Source organism: Falco punctatus (genome assembly GCF_963210335.1).
Source record: "Falco punctatus genome assembly, chromosome: 6".
NCBI lineage: Eukaryota > Metazoa > Chordata > Aves > Falconiformes > Falconidae > Falco > Falco punctatus.
Window position 1 is genome coordinate 3315518 of NC_137585.1, and position 20156 is coordinate 3335673.

At 40.4% G+C, this 20156-nt stretch overlaps 1 protein-coding gene across 4 annotated transcripts in view; it reads left to right on the plus strand.

Moving 5' to 3' along the window:
- The window catches only part of GSK3B (glycogen synthase kinase 3 beta), a 151115-nt gene that overhangs the window by 83896 nt on the left and 47063 nt on the right, over positions 1–20156 (plus strand). For all 4 annotated transcript variants that reach the window (XM_080391205.1, XM_080391206.1, XM_080391207.1 and 1 more), the window contains exons 3-6: positions 2221–2304; positions 14987–15097; positions 18056–18186; positions 19998–20104. In XM_080391205.1, coding sequence (XP_080247331.1) covers positions 2221–2304; positions 14987–15097; positions 18056–18186; positions 19998–20104 — 433 coding nt within the window. The remainder of the gene's footprint in view (positions 1–2220; positions 2305–14986; positions 15098–18055; positions 18187–19997; positions 20105–20156) is intronic.

Here is a 20156-nt window from a genome sequence, read left to right on the forward strand (position 1 = left end):
AGGAGTTAGCAGAGTTATCACCGAAGTAATACTGTGCATTAATGTTTAGTATGTTCATGTTTTTTTCCAGTAATTCCATGAGATAAATGGTATTGTTGCTGTGTTGCAGCCAGTGGGAGAAAAGAGGGAAGAAATTAATTGCTTTACGTTATGCTGTGAGTTGCTGGTGAAATTTGGTTGAGATGCTGGAGCTGTCGGTGTTAGGTTCACTGCTGTAGTAATACCGTTAAGCACTGTAAAAGCCAACTGGAGAAGTCAATCTCTAGTCATAATTTGTGTTTTGGTGACCGATGGGATCTAGAGCCATCCCTACTTCGACTGGTTGAAATCCGGCCCAGGCTGTAAGGCCCAGGGAGCCGCCCCGAGCCAGTGGTGGCTGCTTGTCCGAACGAGATGAGAGGATGAGGCCATTCTGTTGGTTTGAAGTCTGAACTGTGCCATGTGTCACAGGAACCCCAGCCACGATTCTCCAGATAGTTATTCTACAAATAGTTATGCTATCAAAAAGAAGTCAAAGTGGAGAATATTTGAGCTCTTGTTCCTACCAGGAGAGCACTTTTCTCTGTGAGATGTGAGGCGTGTTGATGAGGTTGTGGTGACACCTGTATTCCTCTTTCACAAATTCACTCCATAGGATTTCAGGAGATACATGAAAGCCTCAGAAGTCTCTCTTCATCCTTCAGGACAGCATAGGCCTGTCTTGGTGTACACCTAACGGACTTAGGCTTTAATCTGTTCAGAGGCTGGGCAGGCCCAGGGGCCCAGGGAAGGACTTGCTTTCTCGTTAACTACTAACTGGACAATCGCCAACTGATAATTGTGTGAGATGTCACTCGTGTTTGTAAAGAGCTGGCTAATACTGAAGTATTTTTTTTCAGTCAGCGGGTGGCAGGGATGATAGGATTAATGATACTGCATCCTATTTAACACCTTTTTTTTTTTTAAGGCTACATGGCTTAGAGGATTTAAAAGCGGAGTTCATAGCTATGTTCACATTAGAAGCTCTCAGTGGTTCTTGTGGAGTTCCTTAAGCTTTAATTGTGGTTATAAGCAATGTACATGACCCTCTGATACACAGAATATGAAATCCTCATTTTGACAGCAGCACCGCACAAAGTAGGTGTTTGCTTTATGCATTTAAGTATGAAAATGTGTGGTGGCTGAAGAATTTTCTCCCCAAATATTTCCTGAAGTCATCCAGGATTCTAGTAGGACCAGTGTATTAGTCTAGTATATTGGTCCTAGCTACTTAAGATGTGTGATTAGCAACCCTGTGATGCAAGTAAAAATTGGAATAGCTTCTATTTTTGAAGCTGCAAACTGTAGAGTAGTTGAGGAAGGAAAAACTGTGTGTGTGATGTGTAAATGTGCCCATAGGAGAAAGGAGTAATGTAGCAACAGCTGTGGAGTGAAGTTAACAAACATAGCTGTGCTAATTTTACTTGTTGAATTGCAGGTATGAATAAAAACAAACATTTCACTCATTTTTATCTGTTAGGCTATAAGATCCCTCATTTGTTAGGGCTCAGTTACAATGCATATTGCGGTAACGTCCCCAGGTTATCACGCATATAGTGAACTGAATTTATTTTAACAGCTTTTTTAGTTTGATACAAAATGGGAAGATAACATTGTTATTTTATCTGCCCAAGTTGGCTAAACCTTGGTTGAACAAAAGAGGGAACTGAGTTGCCTGCTCGGTTTCAGGTGTGTTTTGTTGGTGTTGCAAAGACAATGGTACGGAAATGATCTTCCATCACAAACCTCTTTTGCAGTGTGGAGCAGGGCAGGTGTGTAGGTGGAAATATTATGTTTACTTTTTCATTGTTTACATTATTTTTACAGTATTCAAGGGGGATAGGCTTCCGACCATTCTGGATGATATGTTGTGTTATTGTAAGATCAGAAAATAAAAATGGAAGTTAATGTTGTCTTGCCTTTTACCACTGAAACTTTGGTAACGCAAGTAGGTAATTCTTGGATTGTGTGATGGATTTGTGGACCTTTGCTCTAGAGAGGAAATGTACTCAAAGGTGTCAATACTCTTGGTGGTAAAATAATGGAATAAAGACTAATAAATGTGTGAAAGCTTTTACCTCTTTCCAGCTTCAATTGTTTTGGTTCGTCAGCTCCTGTATCCGTATATTAAGGTGTTCATTACAGTACTCTAACATTGTGAGAGAAGTGTTTTTCTAATTGTTTGCTTTTCTCTTGTTTCAGAACAGAGAGCTCCAGATTATGAGAAAGTTGGATCATTGTAACATTGTCCGATTGCGTTATTTCTTCTACTCTAGTGGAGAGAAGGTAAGAGTAAAAAACAAGGCAATGCCTCCAAGTAACCATTTGGGGTATAACTGAACTGTTTGAATTTCTAGAGACAGGAGCGTGAAGATAGCAGACATGATAACATGGAGAAAATGCTAGAGCGGTGCCCAACAGATCATGTTTGAGCAGATCTTTCGCAGTATGTAAGTGTGTGGTCTGTGAGTAGTATTATTGGTATAGCATAACAACAGCATAACAGATTTGGATATTCACTGCTACTTTTAATTTGATAGAGCACAGCTGGCCTTCATTTGCACATTCTAGCACTATCTTTCCATATATGCAGATATGTTTTCTAGTATTCAGTGTTAACTATCCTGGATTTAAAGCACTTCTGTGACTTTTCCCAGACTCTGTCTCTGTGTGCTTCTGTCCCCCTTCCTTCTGTGTCCGTTCAATATACAGGCTGAGTTTCAAAGCCCAGAGGAAAGAATAACGTCTGATTGTGTGATTGTATCATTTGTCAAAATGCTTATGCTCCAGAAAAAGGATCAGATAGCTGGATTTAATAAATCTCAAGTCATAGACACTGCTATCTGTTTTCTTTCAGTCTAGTTATAAAGGTTTCTTGTGCTTTTTAGAAAGAGGTTACAGGGTTTTATTTTAATGGGAAGTAATAACGGTTTCCTTGCCTACGTATGTATCAGCATTTTATGAATCATAGGAGAATAAGGATGAAATGGACCTCAAGATAGCATCTGGTCCAACTTCATGCTTAATGCATCATCATCCATGAAATTAACACACACACACCCCCCAAAAAAAAACCCAAAACAAAACACCAAAAAAAAGAGTCCTTCTGGCCTAAGTGGGAGTTAATGTAAGCTATGAGGTGGGGAAATGGGCTAGATGACCTTCTGAACATCCTCTGATCTTTTTTACATAGCTATAAATATTCGTATAAAATGCATAACAATTTATATGGATGTTATAGTTTTTCATTTTTTAAAGCGGATTACATCCTTACTTGTGTTCAGATGCCAGTACATATGGGTCCACAGTGCTGTAAAGGACTGTATATGAGAGCTGATAGCTACTGGAAGGCTATTAACTGCTGTTACCATGAAGTGGGTCCACAGAATGGAGAAGCAACCCACCCACTTCATGGTCTTTGAAGCTAGAGAAGGAGCTGGCATCTCCAGGATAAGCTGTTGGCAGCAGGTCGCTGCAGTCTGGTGCAGTGCACAGAGGGATGATTGGAGAATGTTACTTCTCCGAGAGGTGCCTGGGGGGCACCTGGCACTGTGCCTTGTCTCTGCCAATGGAAAGCTTGCAAAACCAATTTGCAGAAATAAAGGAGAAATGTGAATTAATTTTTTTATTATTTTTTTTCTGAATCAGCCCTTCCCCTTCCTTCCTTCCCCTTGCCTTGTGATAGCTTTTCCAGTGTTACGTGGCTATTGCTGTTTTGTTCGATATGCAGTGTAGTTTTGTAAATTACACTGTACTTGTTTAGCATATAACCAGAAATTCCTCAAGCAGCATGAGTACCAGAAAATAAATACTGTGAAGTATGGCTTGGTTTGGGGTTTTTGTTTGTTTTGTTTGCTTTTTAACCAGTTTGTAACTTGGCTAGAGTGAAGTTAGCATTCCATGGGTCAAGCAGAAGACATCTGCCTTATCTAATGGCTTGAAACCTCTTGTAAACAGTGGAAGTGTTAAAACTTACCAAGAATGCTGTTCCAGGAGCCTTTGTGTAACAGTAACTTGAGTAAAACTCTTTTGGAAATCTTTAACTTGGTGTTGAGCTTGAGACTGGATTTTCCACTTTGCTGTTTCAACTCCACGTGGCTGATTCTTAGCAATGCTAGTTTTGTTTTGAAAAATGTGGCCTCTATCCATGACTAGCAATCTTAATGCTTCAGTGAGAAGTTTTCTTTCATGTTACTTTTCTGCTCTTCTCTCTTCATGCTTCTTCTGTGCCTTTGACATTTCCACTACTGCCCTGTTGCAAAATGGGACAAATGTGAACCAGTCCCTAGGGCAAAAGTGCACCCAGCAGAACATCAGCAGCATAATGTTGCAGTTCAGGTTGCAAGGTCTCTTTGCAGTTCAATACAAAATGATACATAATTAGCTTGCAAGTATTTCCATGTAGGTGGCAGCATGTGAAGGTAACTCTGAGTTTGGCTGCTGTTTCGGAAAACTTCTAAAGAGCAGCAAGCTGGTGCTCTGAAGCTCATCTAGGAAGGATGAATAATGTTTCATGTTTTTGTCAGTTTGGGAACCAATAATGTGTTTTCCTTCATATTACCCTATAATAAAGCTGGCTTTTTGGAGAGTGGAGGAAAAGGGAGGTAAGTGTAAGGTTCCATCTAGTAACCAGGAAATACGTGTAGGAAGCAGTTACAGATAGAGATGCTAGGTACCTTAAGCTTTATATAAACTGATTCTTGAAGCCAAGTCCAGTGGGACGGGTAATGTAAAAATTTAAGGGACACATAGCAGAAAATGCGGTAGCAGTGATGAGTGGGGCTTGCAATTGCTGTCTGTCTTCATGAAGAACTTAACAGTCCACTGCCATTAATCTGCATTTATGCTGACTCAAGTCTAGCAGTGATGGGAGAATTTCAGAGGTAATTATTATATGGCTGATCTCTTTAATGAAATAGTTCACCAATGAACTTAATTTTGATACCTATATATCAAGCATTCTCTTGTATAGAGGTTTTCACGCTGCTGCGATCACTCCACCTCTTTGTTCTAGCTGGAGTGTTCCTTAGATTTCTTCCTTCTTTCCTGGAGCTTAGCACCAGCGTCTCTAAGCCCAGAGGCTTTTCTTTCTTTGGGTTTTTTTTTGGGGGGTGGGTAATATGCAAGAAGTTTAAATTTGTCCCATTTCAGAGGTACCTCAAAGGATTTCTCCAAATCCAGTGAGACTGGCACTCTTTGAAAGCTATGTGCCTAGTAGCCACTTTAGTTCATGTTAATTGCTAGGCATATTTAAGTGCTGGACACCCTGAAAAGTGATTTTATTCTAGCAAATCAGGGGGGTTAATTCTTGATTAGAAAACTGGAAACAACAGAAAATAGCATCAAATAGAAAAACAATTCTAAATAACACTTGCTAGTAAGACTATTCCTTAGCTTTATCAAAGTTGTAGTTAGTTTGTAGAGATTTGGAGCGCTCTGTTAGCTTTTTCTGGGAGCTGTCCGTGGAACTGGCTGAAGTGTTGGAGCTTCCCTATCTTTTCTTTTTCCTTGTGATGAACTCTCCTTTTTATGTCTCTCATTTGCTTAAACTTCTTTCCTGGTTTTGCCAAAAGCAATCCAGCCTTAGCAGCATGGAAATCTTGTATCAAACATCAGCCTTTGACTGATTCCTTCTCCCTTGTTTTCTGTGACTGGGTGACTCCTGCTTGTCTGAGCATCTTTGAATTTGTGTTACCTTTATATAGGTACACCGTATATAGGGGGTGTGTGTGTATATATATGCACATACATGTATGTGCACATATTTGTGTCTTTGTGTGTGTATATATTATTATTCTGAGTGCTGACTGTGTATTAATCATGTTTGACTAATGATTTCCAGTTTCAGAGCTCAAAGAGAGCGCATAATGTATATTAATACGACAGTTGACAGGCTTGGCATTCAGGTTGCTTCTATAAACTATTTCCTCCTCAGTTCTTTCTTTGTGTAAGTTTACAGACGTTTGTCAAACCTGTTCAATAACCCAGTTCTTTTGAAGGACTCTTCTTTAATGAATTTGCCAGAGCAGATTCCGATTTCTTTTTTTCTGAGGCTGTATGAGATATCTGATAGCAGGGCACTGAGTTTCGTAGCTGTAATGTGCTTTTCGGTAGTCCAAAACGTGTAGTTACAACTGGTGGAACGAACCAGAGGGGAAGGAACAACAACCAAATAATGGACTGAGTTGTGTATGGACAGTTCTCTTGGTGGAAGTAGTCACAAGTCTTTTCCATGCCTTAATTCTGTGATTTATGATTTTCTAGGTAATCCTTGGAGAAAATAGGCAGGATTATAGGGCTAGCCAGCTCTGCTGTGTTTGATAGTTTTGGTTTTCTGCTTTAGGATAAGGCAGATGCTTGAACAATATGCCTGGTTTGCCTGTCAGCTTGCCACTGGGAGATCAGACTGTGTTAGGAAGACATAGATTTCTGGTTTGTTTTTTGCTATTTTTACTTAATTTCAGGGATTGCTTTGTATTTAGCATGATATATAAAAGTAAGTGTTGATTTACTGCAACAGGAGGAGATGGTCTTGCTGCTGCCCTTTTTAGCCTAATTCTGCTGAGAATCTTTTGAGCTGTGATTCAAGGGAGGGTGGACATGGACATACCAGGTGATCCCTCTGGCTCCTTTGCTGAGAGTATTCCCCAATGTTTTATAGTACAACCCAACTTCTTACATCAGTGGCTGCTGAATAAAATTACTCAGCTGTGTAAAACCTGTGTAATTCTGTCCCCCTGCCCCGCGCACACACCCACCCCCCACCCCACCCCCCCTTTCTGGTCTAGATCTCTGTGGTATTTCATAACTGCCAGGTTTTCTTGTGTGGATGTTTTTGAGTTTGTAATTGTTTGATCGATCCATATCCGTGCCCAAAAGAGGAAGAGGAGTCACTGGAGAGATTTGTTCCTGCATGAAATCATGTAAGAGTAAAGTAAATACAGTTTTTTGTTGAGTAATTGCATCTCTGGTTATGTAACTTCTCCCCCCTCCCTTTAAGGTGGCTTGGTATTCAGAGAAGTCAAAGAAAGCATATATGGAAGCACAGAAAGATCACAAACAGGCAATATGCTGACTCTCTTTTGGCGGCTGAGCTGGCCCTTCTGCATGCTCTAATTGATTTCTAGTCTTATTTAGCCTTAGCTGTAAGGGCATGCAGCCAAAAGTCCATGCAGACTCGGGATGGAAATTTACTCTCATAGACTTAGACTGAGGTTTAAAATAAACATGCAGGAGATACATGCTGAGCTGCACTATGAGCTGCTGTGCACTCTCTCACATGCGCTTTGGCAGCAGTGTGTTAAACTGCAATGAAGAAATCTGGGAGAAGGGAGCAATCAGCTTGTTTGCAGGTTTGGGCTTTGCTGAACAATCAGTGTTTCTCCAGGTTCATATCCCTGTTAGGAAGAGCTGTATCTTCCACCTTCAGAGAGGCATGAACATCACCTTCCTTTCTTGCAGGAGTGTTCAGATAAGTGCTCACATAAGGACCGTCCATTCTGTTCCCTGTTAAAATGGAGTACTTGTAGTTGAACTGTTTGGTTTCTTAATTGAACTTTCAAAAAAAAAAAAACGTTCTTGCACAAAAAGTTCAATTAACAGAGCCCTGAGCCCAATTTCAAATAGACAGAGCCTGTGTGAATGTTTTGCACCAGCCTAGTAATGTGCTGAAGGGCCATCACTAGAGATGAATTTAGTCACTATGATCCATTTAATCCTTGGCAGATCTGCTGTGCTGTCAACAAAGGAGCAATTAATGCCAATTATGAGGAGTTTTGTGATGTTGGTATCTCTGTAGTCCTTGCCTCAGGCCTGCCAAGCTCATTTCAAAAAGGGCACCAGTCATCAGATAATGATTATCAGTTACTGCTGTTAGAGCTTGCAACATGCTGGGAATTTTCTTAGTTGTAGTTAAGAGCAGTCTCTGGGTTTGAGTAGGTTGTGTTAACAGAAATAGCAGTTCTGTCTGTCTGCAGGAGGGCTTTGCAGGAGCGGAGTAGGCAGCAGTGGCTACATCCTCAATGTGGTAGATATGTGCGGTGGAAATGGGAGGCTCCATGATTTCTCTCTAGACCAGTGAACCGTCCAGTACGTCTGGTTAGTCACTCTTCTGTTCTCAAGTCACTCCTCTGCCAGCTCTAGCCACTGCTCTCACCTTCCTGTTTTGGATGGGTGTTAGGAAAGCCCTTGTATCGTTTGTCCTGAAGCAGGCATGTAGTTTGAACTTTTATTTTGTATTATCTTGCCTAATTTGTTGTCATGGATATATCCTGATTCAGAAACTTCCACTCAGTCTGGAATATAGTGTACAGGCAAGAAAATAGTAGATCTCCAAAGACTCTGATTTTCATTTTCATGGTAAGGTATGCAGGACAGCCCAATGATCTCGACATTATATGTTAATTTTCATCTTCCAACAGAGTTATCGCCAGCTTATGGCACAGTCCCTGCTTGGGACCTGTGGTTCAGCTATCCACAGATCACGTGTGTCAGAGATCACAGGTTGGTTCCACCTTCCAAATGTTAGTCCACTGTTTCCAACTTCATAGAACTATTTATTCTTGGAAGTACAGCTAAAAGCTTAAGGACTTTACAGGGCGTAAAATAAACAGGAAGCAGCAGGGATTCCCAAATTCTTTTAATAAGTGACGTTTTTTTTACCAAAGTCTCTCTTTAGAGGGGAAAGCAGTGACAGAAAATGTCTTCTTTTTCTTTTTGGTAATGAAGAGGAAAGACTTAGTGCACCACCTAAGAATGTAGACTCTTTCATTGATCAAACATAGACTGTGCAAGCCAACTGTCTTGGAACAAGACCCAGGAAGGTTCTTAAATCTGAATTATATTGGGAGGTTTGACTTCTGCCCTTATGCTCCCACCAGAGCTGACCCAGGTGGCAGTTCCTACCTACATCAGACTGTTATGCTGAAGAGTAATGAGCATTGCAGAACAATCTGGTAAGTTTTGACAAGTAGGTGTAGAAACAGAAGTCCTGGGACAGATCTCAGTTCTCACACTCAGTCATGAACAGTGAGTGAATAGGAAAGGAGGTATTTTGCCCAACATTTGTAGTACCAGTAGAAAGTATGAGTATCTTTCTGAACTTTGGGCTATCCTGCATACCTTACGATGAAAATGAAAATCGCTTGACTCTTCAGCTGCTCTTACTCCTCTGAAGTTATCTGTGTGAAACTGCAGCTATACCTCTAGGCTCATGGCTCCTTTACAATGGTGGCAGCCACAGCTCTGTTTTGAAATAAATATGTTTGTAAACTGCAAGTAAAAACAGGCACGTGTGGCCACTGGATGTCACCATTCCTTCATACAAATAAAGTCAGCTACAACATTTTTTGTATTTCCAAATTTTCCATTGTATCATGGCTACTCAGTAGTTAGAGTAGGAAGGCTGCAAATACTCACTTTGTCTTTGGAAGCAGGTCCAAAGTCTTTGTATCTATGATGTACTGTGTCAGCCTTCAAGATTAGAGAAGGAAGGTGGGTGTCTCATGGTGCTTGATAAGGGTGTGTGAAGCATGTGCTGTTTGTAACTTGAAGAAAAAATGAAACCACTTTTTTTTTTTTTTTTTTTAGAATCTAGGTCAAAAACTGTGATTTTGAACCTTGTATGTTGTCTAAATCTAGGCAGCTAAGCCAGGGTGAAGGGCATATCTTGCCTCATGCTGACATTCTGGTGTTTAAGTAATGCACTCTGAAAGAAGGCGTAATCCACGTGAAATGCTAAAATCCGTTTTCTTGCTTTCCAACTCTTAAGTTAAATCCTTCAGAGCCTTTTGACAGAACCCTTGCATAGCTGCCATCCTGTCAGTAACAGCTCCGTGTGTAGCACCTACCTCTGAAACATCACTGGTGGGGTGCTGCCATATGGTAAAGAAAATATGGTCCCCTTGAGTAAACTGACTGGCTTATTTACCATATAGCCCAAAAACCGATGCCATGGGATAATGTCAATAAGGAGAAGTGGGTTTTGGAGCATATTTGATTAATTTTCAGTTGGTTGCTTATCTGTGTGAGTTTTAGCTTGAATAGGTGGGTGAATTGAGTTTATTCAGAGTGCAGTTCCACTTTTATTTCTCTAAATGCAAAGTCAGTTTAAGAAACTTCTGTATTGTTCATTTCCTCTCAGTTGCACTCATATAGCGGATCACGTGGAGTCTGTCTGAAAACTAGCTCGATTAAATGATCTGGGATTTAAAAATGAAATATATATGTAAAAGCAAAAAGCAAGTGCAAACCAGAACCACCACTGCGCTGTTACTGATCTGCCAGGAGATGAAAACTGAAATGAGCATGTTCATCACTTGCTAAATGCTGACCAGTAAAATTCAGTCACCTGAGAAGAAAGAGCACCCAGAATAGTTTCTTTACCTTTTTATCCTATTACTTGAAACTCAGAGAAATTTTCCTTAGATTCCAGGTGGGACTGACAATTTGGGAGAACTTCTAACATCTTAATAGATGGTGACATATTCTTCAGAGTTCACTCTGTGATTTCTTTTTTTCCCTTTGGCCCTCAGTCTGGCATTTGGATGTACAACCTCCCTGGTTTCTGTCATCGTGTTGGTGGTAAATTGGGGAAATGGTTGGCCTGTGACTCAGTAATGTTGAACATGCAGTTTTATACATGTATGTTGTAAATGTAGTGTGAATGGAGAAATTTAATGAAAGCTGGTATAAACCACACAGGATTGATTTGAGGTTGCTGAGGTGAGGGGAAGATCATATAGAAGGAGTATCTGAGCTTCCCCTGCAAGGAACAATCCAGATGAGCGAATATTTGAATTCAATAGCTGTTGCTTTATATAGGCCACAGTTAAGCTCAACTGGATGGTGCTTAAAACACACTGAAGGAGAGAAGAGTTTTAAAAGTGGAGATTGAGACCTCTGTGCAGCATTCCTGTGTTGGTAGGGCAATGTTTTCCATTTCTCAGAGTCTTCAGCCACATACTGTGTAACGCTCATGTGCTAGAGTAGTTTGTGTGCTTGCAACCTGTTTTATCTGCAATTCCTGATACAAGTTTTTTTTTAAAAAAAAAAAAGTTGCTAGAATGTTTTGGCTCTTGTGTCCTAGTCTGTCTCATGCTTTTGTTATGGTTTAGTCTGTATTAGTATTTACTTATATGAAGTGTTTCCAGACAAATGAAGCGGTGGCTGAATTGCGGGTTCTCGAGAGGTGCAGAGCGGTTCAATGGCAAGGTGGGAGTTATTTCGCTGTGGCTCACTTTGGAGCAGTGTTTGTCAGCTGAGGATTTATCTGCCAGGTGACAAAGAGCAGCTTCTAAACATTTGAGGCAATTGCAGGTACATGAACCGCATTGCTAAAGTCAAAATCCTAATGAAATACATTGAATCCGGTATTTCAGGATCTGGCTTCCTGCCCTCCCCCTTTCTTATTTTAAAGAGTACATGGTCATAACCTTAGCAGCAAGCACAGCAGAACATGAGTGCATCTAACTTTTGACCTGCTGAAGAAAGCTAATAATCTCTTCAATCCCAAAGTCTATAAGAAGTGAGTTACTTTAATGACATCTTGTGTTTGCTTTGTCATTTATATGATGCAGTTTCCTCTGGACTTTTCTGCTCTCTGCAGAGGCATTTCAGAGGTGCTCTGATGGTTAGGTTACCTTCGTTTGTTCCCAGCCCAGCAATTTTGAAACAGCAGTGTGGAAACAAGTCACACGTGGAATACATGATAAGGTTTGAAAAAGGCTTCCTGTAATGGAAAGATAAGTCTTGATCCTCCTGCTTGATCCTCAAGCAATTGCCCTCATTTGGCAAGCTCTTTGAGCTGACCCTGTTTCCTATTGCAATACATCTGGGTCACTGGAAAAATATGTTTAGGAGGAATGCATGGGGTAGGCAACCCAGGTTACGTCATCCTCGGAGCTTGTCAGGCCATGACTGCTTCCCAGCTTGTCCTGAATCTTGGTCAGGGGAATCCAGGTAATTTGGATGTGATATTCATCCAGTTTATATTCACAGAGAAGCATGAGGGCTCTTAAAAAGTGTATTCTGAGTGTTTGTCAGATTTGTGCCAGGTGACGTCAGGAGGAGGTAGGTCAGAACACTTGAATCATCTTTAATTCATGAAAGTAGTCATTTAGAGCACTTCTGAAGTGTCAGTTGCTTGTGGTAGGAGTGGAATATGCAGCTACTTACATAGACAACACCATAAGCCTTGCCTTTATAGTTGCATATTAAGGTTTTGGGTACGTCAAATGGTACACCAAAACTTGTTTGTTGGCTGGGGGAAAGGTGTTCGTGTGCCTTCATGTTCTAGGTGATAATGTGCGATACGTGTTTCCACAGGAGGAATACCACGCAAAACCCGTGTTGTTTGTTCAAGTGCTGTGGGTAGCATCAAAACTCCTAAGCATTGGTGGGTGAGGGCAAAACCTCCATCTCCAATTCAGGTGCCTTGAGGTTTTTTGTACTTGTGTCATGTCATGCCATTGAATTAGTTCCATTTCCAAAAGAACATAAAATATAAATGGAAGAGAGAAAAGCAAAGCAAAGGTGGTATGGAGTGTAACTCTTAAAACTCGCTGTTGTGAGGTAGCATAGATGGGGTTTTATGGTCACATGTATTACGGTTTTACATGTCTCTTTTTGCCTGTTACTATGAGAGGATAATGAAATCACTATAATTCCATTTTACTCACATTTTTTTCACTCTCTAACCTCTCATGTAAATCTTTTTGATACATGGAATATGAATCCTCAAATGAAAGTAATCAACCTTAGTTAGTAACAGAGTACTCTGTGCAGTGACTTGCTACCAGTAAGACTTTCCCATCCTCCAGGAGGCAAGCATTCAACTTATTCATCAGGTTGTATCTGCACTGAACGAAACAGAATTCATATTCATGCGACTGTTTTCTCTCTTGGTGTACAAGTTGCCTTACCAGGCATAAGTTAACTTTGAAAATTCAGGACATTTATTTTCCTTATCTTATAATTAATACCTTGAAGGCTCTGACCTAAGAAGTTGTCATGGTGGATTTTTATTGGTTTGAAGTGAGAGTCAGGGAAAGAACTTCTCTTGTTGCAGAAGGGAAAGTGCTAAAATACAAGTACATTGTTTTCTTGCATATATTTGCATATCCATGGAGTTCCAGAGCTATCTGGGTTTTCCTCTGTACTGCTGGTAGTTGTCCCTCCTCATCCATTTCAAAAAGTTTGTTCTCCAGCCTGGTCCCCAGATCCCTTATGTTGTTACGTAGTTCCTGGGATGGCGCTGGGAGAGGCACAACACAGGCAGGGTTTCAGAGGCGGCTGCTCCTTGTCTGTGCTGCAGAAATACCATAAAAGCAGAAACAAGTAAGTGGGCCATTGGCATTTGCTTAATGCTGGTGTTATTACCACTGTCACTTAAGCAATGCTATTAAAAAAAGAGCATCCTTTTTGTAGGGAAGAGTGTAGGCAGGGCCTTGCAAGGTGACATGGCCTGTTAGGAGGTATTGGTAAGAATTATTAAAATGTCCTGAAAATATGAGCATTTATTGCCAAGTTATGATGAACAGAGATCCTGAATTCTGGGTCTCTAACAGCGCACAAACCCAGCAGTTCTTTGCATATTGGGTTTTCAAGGTGTGTATTTCTGTGTGTGTTTCCATGTGCTCATTGGAGACTGCGGCTCTTGGAGGCAGGTAAGGAGAGCTGAGCACTGTGAGGGTAACAGACCATGCTGTGCTTGAAGTGATGTGTTAAGTCGCATATTAAATTGAGGTGGAGGGCAAAAACAAAAACCCAAAACCAAACACGTCACATTATTCAATTGCTACAGCTAAATGATGTCTGGTTTCGGGCATTAAGATACATAGCCAGGGGACCTGCTGACAAGGGACTCCAGTTGAAGACCTGGGAGTTCTGTACTGCTTCTATCTGTATAGTTTCTATGCATTGCCTTTCTTTAGAGAAAGATCTAGCTGTTAAAACAGCAAGCGCAGGAGAGGTTACTTTTGGTTAATTCACCTCGCTTTCAGAAATATTTTTTCGGGTTGATATAGTTAATTATACCTACCTCCGCACCCCCCAACATTAAATGTGTTCACAGTCCAGATAGAATTTGTACAGAAGACTGCATTAAAATATCAGAAGTCTTTTTAAGACCTGTTTTACTGCCGAAAATGCTGTTCCACAATTAGGCACTATGTGATTATAGTACTTTGTCACTTCATTCCTCTTTGTTCCTTCTTTCCTTCGCTAACGTATTTTGTAATGAAGTACCTTACTGAACGCTACTTTTGTTGCTTCTCTGTTACGTTCACCCGGACCTCTAACCTGATCCTAGATATTAAAAGTGATACTGGAGTCTTTGATTTAGACCTGTTGCCATGAATAAGTTTGTATGTTTAAGTTGGATATAACTGGGGCATCATAAGACGTGTAAACGGAATGGTTACAAACGCGAGCACTGGCTTACTGTCTGTGGATGATTAATATGTATCATTAATAGTTAAGAATTTAGTGAGAGCAAAGTAACATTTCTAACAGGTTCAGGGGGTTTAAACTTTTTTTTTTGATATGTGTAGTTAAGTGAGTCTGGGACTTTTAAATTTGCGCTTCTTGGGTTTTGGTGGGTGAGGGCCTAATGAGTTAATAGACTGCTCTAAATAATTATGCAGATGTCACCTTGAAATATCTTTTAATGAAAATATTGACTGGGCAGAACAATTATATCCTTGTCCCCATTTGTAATCCGAAAATGCCTTATGTTTGAGAGCATATTAATTAACGTGACCTTAAATATAAGTTTGACTTAAGTATTAGTGCACGATTGGAAAGCCTGAAGGACAAACAGCGTGGCAACAGTTCACATTCCCACTGAAAACATATACTTAAAATGTCCACAGCTTTCTCATCCTGTTGGCTTCTCTGAATGCTTTAATTGTACTTCGTGCTTCAAATCTATTGCTGATTTTTTTTTTTTTTCCTCTTTATTCTCTTTCAGAAAGATGAGGTGTACCTCAACTTGGTGCTGGACTATGTTCCTGAAACAGTATACAGAGTTGCCAGACATTACAGTCGGGCCAAACAGACACTCCCTATGATTTATGTCAAGGTAGGTAACTGATAGATATGGTTAGATGAAGAAGGGTATTATAGGAATAGACTCTGTGGATACCTCTTCTCTGGCATAATTAGTTTTCTGACATTCTTAGGAGCACTTACATCTCGAGGCAAGGAAAAAAAGAATTAGAATACTATTTGTTACAGTGAAGGAAGTATAGAGGCTTAAAGTAAGCACTCTGGATTTCTTGCTTTACAAAAATCTTCGAATGGGGGCAGGATGGGAGAGTGTTTTGTTTTTGAAGCAGCTTAGATAGAGACTGACATCAGCCAGGTTAGCAGGTTCAGTTTTCTGAGATGATGAAGACACAGTAGTACAAAGGTCAGGAACAGAAAGAGGATGTCAGAAGTGTAATATTCTCGTATCTGTTATCTTCTACTTTTCCTTGCATATCTATTGCGGACATGAAAGGCGTATTTTTGTCCCCATTTGGAGATCATTGGCTCTTGTCTTGAAAAGCTACATGGAGTAAGATACTTGTACGCACATTGTAGCCTCAAAACCTCACTTAAGTTGTCTGCATCTTTTGTTTTTTACAAAGTAGTTCAAATAAGTAATTTTTTTTTTTTTTGTCAAACATGGGACCCATCTGGGTCTCATAATTGTATTTCATATATTATGGTGGCCACAGTCCACGTGCCAGTGAATGGTCATGTTTTCACATAGCATTAACTTGTTAACACGGCATCCAGGTAACATTAAGTGGAAATTTGTGACAAATATTCCTGATTCATATTGATTTCTCCAGACACCTCTTTAAAAGTGTGTGATGCTTAACGTGAGGGTGTGCTTAAGAAAAAAACTTCAATTTGATTGAAAGACGATGAAAGTTACAAAGGTGAAAGCTACAAATAGTAATTATTCCAATAACAAAGTGTTGTGCCATAACTGCATATGCATAAATTGTAAATAGCATGTCTCAGCAGTAGGCAGCACTAGTGCTTGTGTTTTAAGAAAGCACTGAATTTTATCATACAGCAGTAACAATTTCTACTGCAAGGTCACTCTGGTCAGTTGGTGGAGCAGCGTGTCTTCAGGTTATGTGCTCCCCAGACTCTGTTAGCTTAGCTTTTGATAAATTGTTTACATACGTCTTTTGTCAGTACTCTAGCTCTAATTGCTCTTCATTATGGGAACTTGGGGAAAAATTGTCCTGACAGTTTGAGAGAAAATTCTGCTTGAACTCTTTTTACCTTGCTGGATGCTTGGGACTTTTGTTCCAGGTAGCCTGGAAGGATGTTCTTACTTTTCTGGCAAGGCAAACATTTCTCATAATCCTGTATTTAAAAAGATCATGTTACCTTGGTGTTGCTGAAGCTTTTGCAATTTTCCAGGCATCTTGGCTACACAAAGGTCAGATCATACCTGTTCGTTCACTTCTGATTGATACCTAGGCAGGTAGAGAGCTGCTCTTCCCTGGCTAACAAAAAGACTGTTAAGGAAGTCCAGGGAAGCTTTTCTAGTGGTCTTTTTGTTAATTTTTATTTGTAACTTCTAACATGCTGTAAGAAATTCTTGGAAATTTTGGGTTTACTGTGTGGAGATGAAAGGTATACTTTCTAAATCCCACATGTGTTGACTTGCCTCCTCAAGTTAAAGCAGTCTTTTGCATAATTTTGCAATCCACTTGCACAATAAATAACGTGTCTAGAACAGGCAATTCAGAAAATGTGTTTGTTTGCTTTTCTTTGTGCAGAGTTGTGGTTTTCAAAAACAAATACGAAAACTAAAGGCCTAAAGCCAAAATTCAAGTGATTCTCCTCCTGTTCCTACCTTCCCCACCAAATAAACAAAAATAAAACCAAAACCAAAACCAAAAAAAAACCCCAAACAACAAGGGAGGGAGAAAGTGTAAAAACAAAGATAATGGTGAAAGTGAGGCAAACATGACCTGATACCAATATCTAGCGATTGCACCCGGCTTTACAGACTGCTAAAGGTGAACTGTGGAGAATGTGCTTAGAAAAGGAAAGCGTGGAGGTGCGTGTTCAGTGCAGTGTCCTGCTGGGGCTTGATCTTAAATGGAACCTTGTGGGGGACACAACAAAGATAACAAATAACCTGGTAGCCTGTGGTCAACCTTGAAATGGAGCTTCCCGTGCCTTTATGACTGTATGTGCTATACAGTCCTAACTATATCTAGCAGCTCATTATTCTCCATAGTCAAAAGTGTGTAGCTCCAGTAGCTGGACATCCTCCCCTTGCCCTGTAATCTTGCTCTGTGAAGCTCTTGGCTCCGTAACATCTCCCCTTACTGTATTCCCCGTTGCTAAGGTTAGCCAGCCTTGGAAAAGAGGCAGAGAAAACTCTCCCTCAGCATACTTGTTTGCTGTGCCTTGCATAAAATTATTCCAAACAGTTGTTTTTATCTGCCTGCTTTTTTGTCCAGAGATTTGAAATTAAAATGAGTCTGTCCCCTCACCGAGAGAAACTGGGAGATTCGCTCAAGTGACAGTCTGAGACACTACCATAGTCCTTGGGCAACTTTTAATACGTTGTTAATAACTTCATCAACTAAAGGGTTTTCTTCGGGGTTTTGGGGGGTGGTGTTTTTAGTTCTGTGGTTTGGGTGTTCATTGTTTGGGGTTTTTTTTATATAACCTGGAATACCTCATTTCTATAAAGCGAACTGCAACACCTTTATTCTGTGTATGTTTTTTATGACTACCATGATTTATAAACGTTGTAAAGCTGGCACAATCTTTTTTTGAAGTTGTGCTTATTCTTGAAAGGACAAGTGAACAAATTTGAACTGCATGTGCAGGTGTGTGGCAAGGGGCGAGTGGAGAAGGTATGTGAATACCTTGCCCATCTTCATAGCACTAATGCATTCAGTGGGGTCTTTGAGTGCTTTTGGTTTTCTTTTCTAATAAAGAGTTTGTGCTAAATGAATTGTTTACCCTGTTGTGACTGGGAAAGCATGCCTTGTGCAATGTTTCTGTGTTCCAGTTGTACATGTACCAGCTGTTCCGGAGTTTAGCCTATATCCATTCCTTTGGGATCTGCCACCGGGATATAAAACCACAGAACCTCTTGCTGGACCCTGATACAGCTGTTCTAAAACTCTGTGACTTTGGAAGGTAAGTGCATCTGTGGCCTGAAACCTGGTGGAAAGAGCTTCCTTCAAAGTGAACCTGGTGCAATTTTGAAAGGAAATCCTCTGTGTTCCTCGGGTCATAATTTGTAGTTTTGAAAGAGAAATTACTGATACACTGTTTTCCTCTCAAAATGAGTTCATGTCGGGGGGAGGGTATCAAGAGGGAAGGAATTAAAGTTCAAGCCTGTTACTTATGCAGGTATTGGAAAAATAAAATAAATACTCTGTCACATAGGGGAAAATACTGCACTGTAGAAAGGTACAACCAAACATTAGGGTGAAATAGGTTTGGGGAAGAGAGGACAAGCGCAATGACATAGTAACCTAAAAAGGCTAATGTTACACTTTATTAGTCTACTTTTATGTACACCAGTTCACTTAGTATTTCAAATAGTGTAGGGGCTCAAGATCAGAAGCAACACTTCTAGCTGAAGCTCTTACATAGTGGACATTTGTGTCCTAGTTTCCAATGCCACATTTACTTCCAATATTCATTCAAGTGAATCGCCTTTAGGGTCCAGCCCCCATCTTAGAACTGATGCAGAAATTCTGGGAATCCACTCTGAGATGAGACAGATTTTTCTTCAGGGAACTTCAGTTTTTAGATTGTGCTATAACTTTGCAGACTAAAATAGTTAGGGCATATGTGCGAGAGGTCATGGAAGCTGCTGTTGCTAAATTCGCTTGCCCGTAGTGAGTAGGAATGTCAGATGGTGGTTATTCAAGCAGTGCATCGTCATGCCTCGTGGCTCAGGAATCTCCTCCTCAGCTCTACCTCACAAGTGTTGGAGCAAAATAGGAATTGCACTGAAACTCAGAAGTAACAGTGCATAAAAAGGGGGTACTTCCTCTGTGTCATTGGTGGGAATTTGTTAATTGTGGTTTCTGTATGAAAAAAGAAAAGTGAGACCTCTTACAACAGGCTAAATGGGTGGTGGGAGTCTTTCTTCCCTGAGGCTGAGGGGGGTGTCTGGAAGGCTGGACCTTGGATTTGGCTGGCATGTCACTCTGCTGGGTTGGGTGCTGCTTAGTTGAATGTCGTATTACTGAAAGGGCAGTTTTGTCTTCCAGCTCCTTTCCGTCTTAACACTTGATGTTAAGGAAGAAGTATAATATGTTCGTAGATTCATGTTCCAAAAGTAATGTGCTCCCGTGTTCCTTTATTTTGTTAGATTCTCCCAAAGGCAGTGGTTGGGGCAGTAGTGTAGGTTAGATCCCTTGTGGCTGATCTCTTGCAGTATAAATGAAGCCTTCGTGTTACTCGTGGACTATTAACACGTGACTAAAATGGCAAAGGTTTTCTGCTTTGTCTCCTCATACCCCATTTGCCTCATACCACGCTCCCATAAATGGCCAAGAGCCAGAATATTCTGATAGGAATTAAAAAATAGAAAATTTAAAAAAACACTCTTAGTCCTGGTGAGTATCCAAAACTTTTGAACCTTAAAAGGTAACTACATTTGACTGAACCATATTCTGTCCTCTTCTTCTTTGTAAACAAACCTTTGTACCTGGCAAATGACTACTGCTAGCCAAAAATCTGACCCTATTTATCACCTAGATTGTAGTCAGAATTTCCTTTGCAATGTCCAGTATAAGGAGCTGCTTCATGGGTTGGACTGATCTCATGGTAAATCATTGAGTCCGTGGCTTTCATCAGTTTAGAAGAACACAGTACATTAGCATTTAGGAATTGGGGATGGGTGAGGAGTGCCAAAGCTTAATGTTGGTGTGCACTGCAATATTGTAAAACTATTAATTACTGAAAGATTTATTATTTTGTTTCCTTTTCAGTGCAAAACAGCTGGTTCGTGGAGAACCTAATGTCTCATACATCTGCTCTCGGTACTACAGGGCACCAGAGTTGATCTTTGGAGCCACCGATTATACCTCCAGTATAGGTATGTATGTGTATTTGTTGAAGTCTGTACGAACTCCATGAGTTTTTATCCT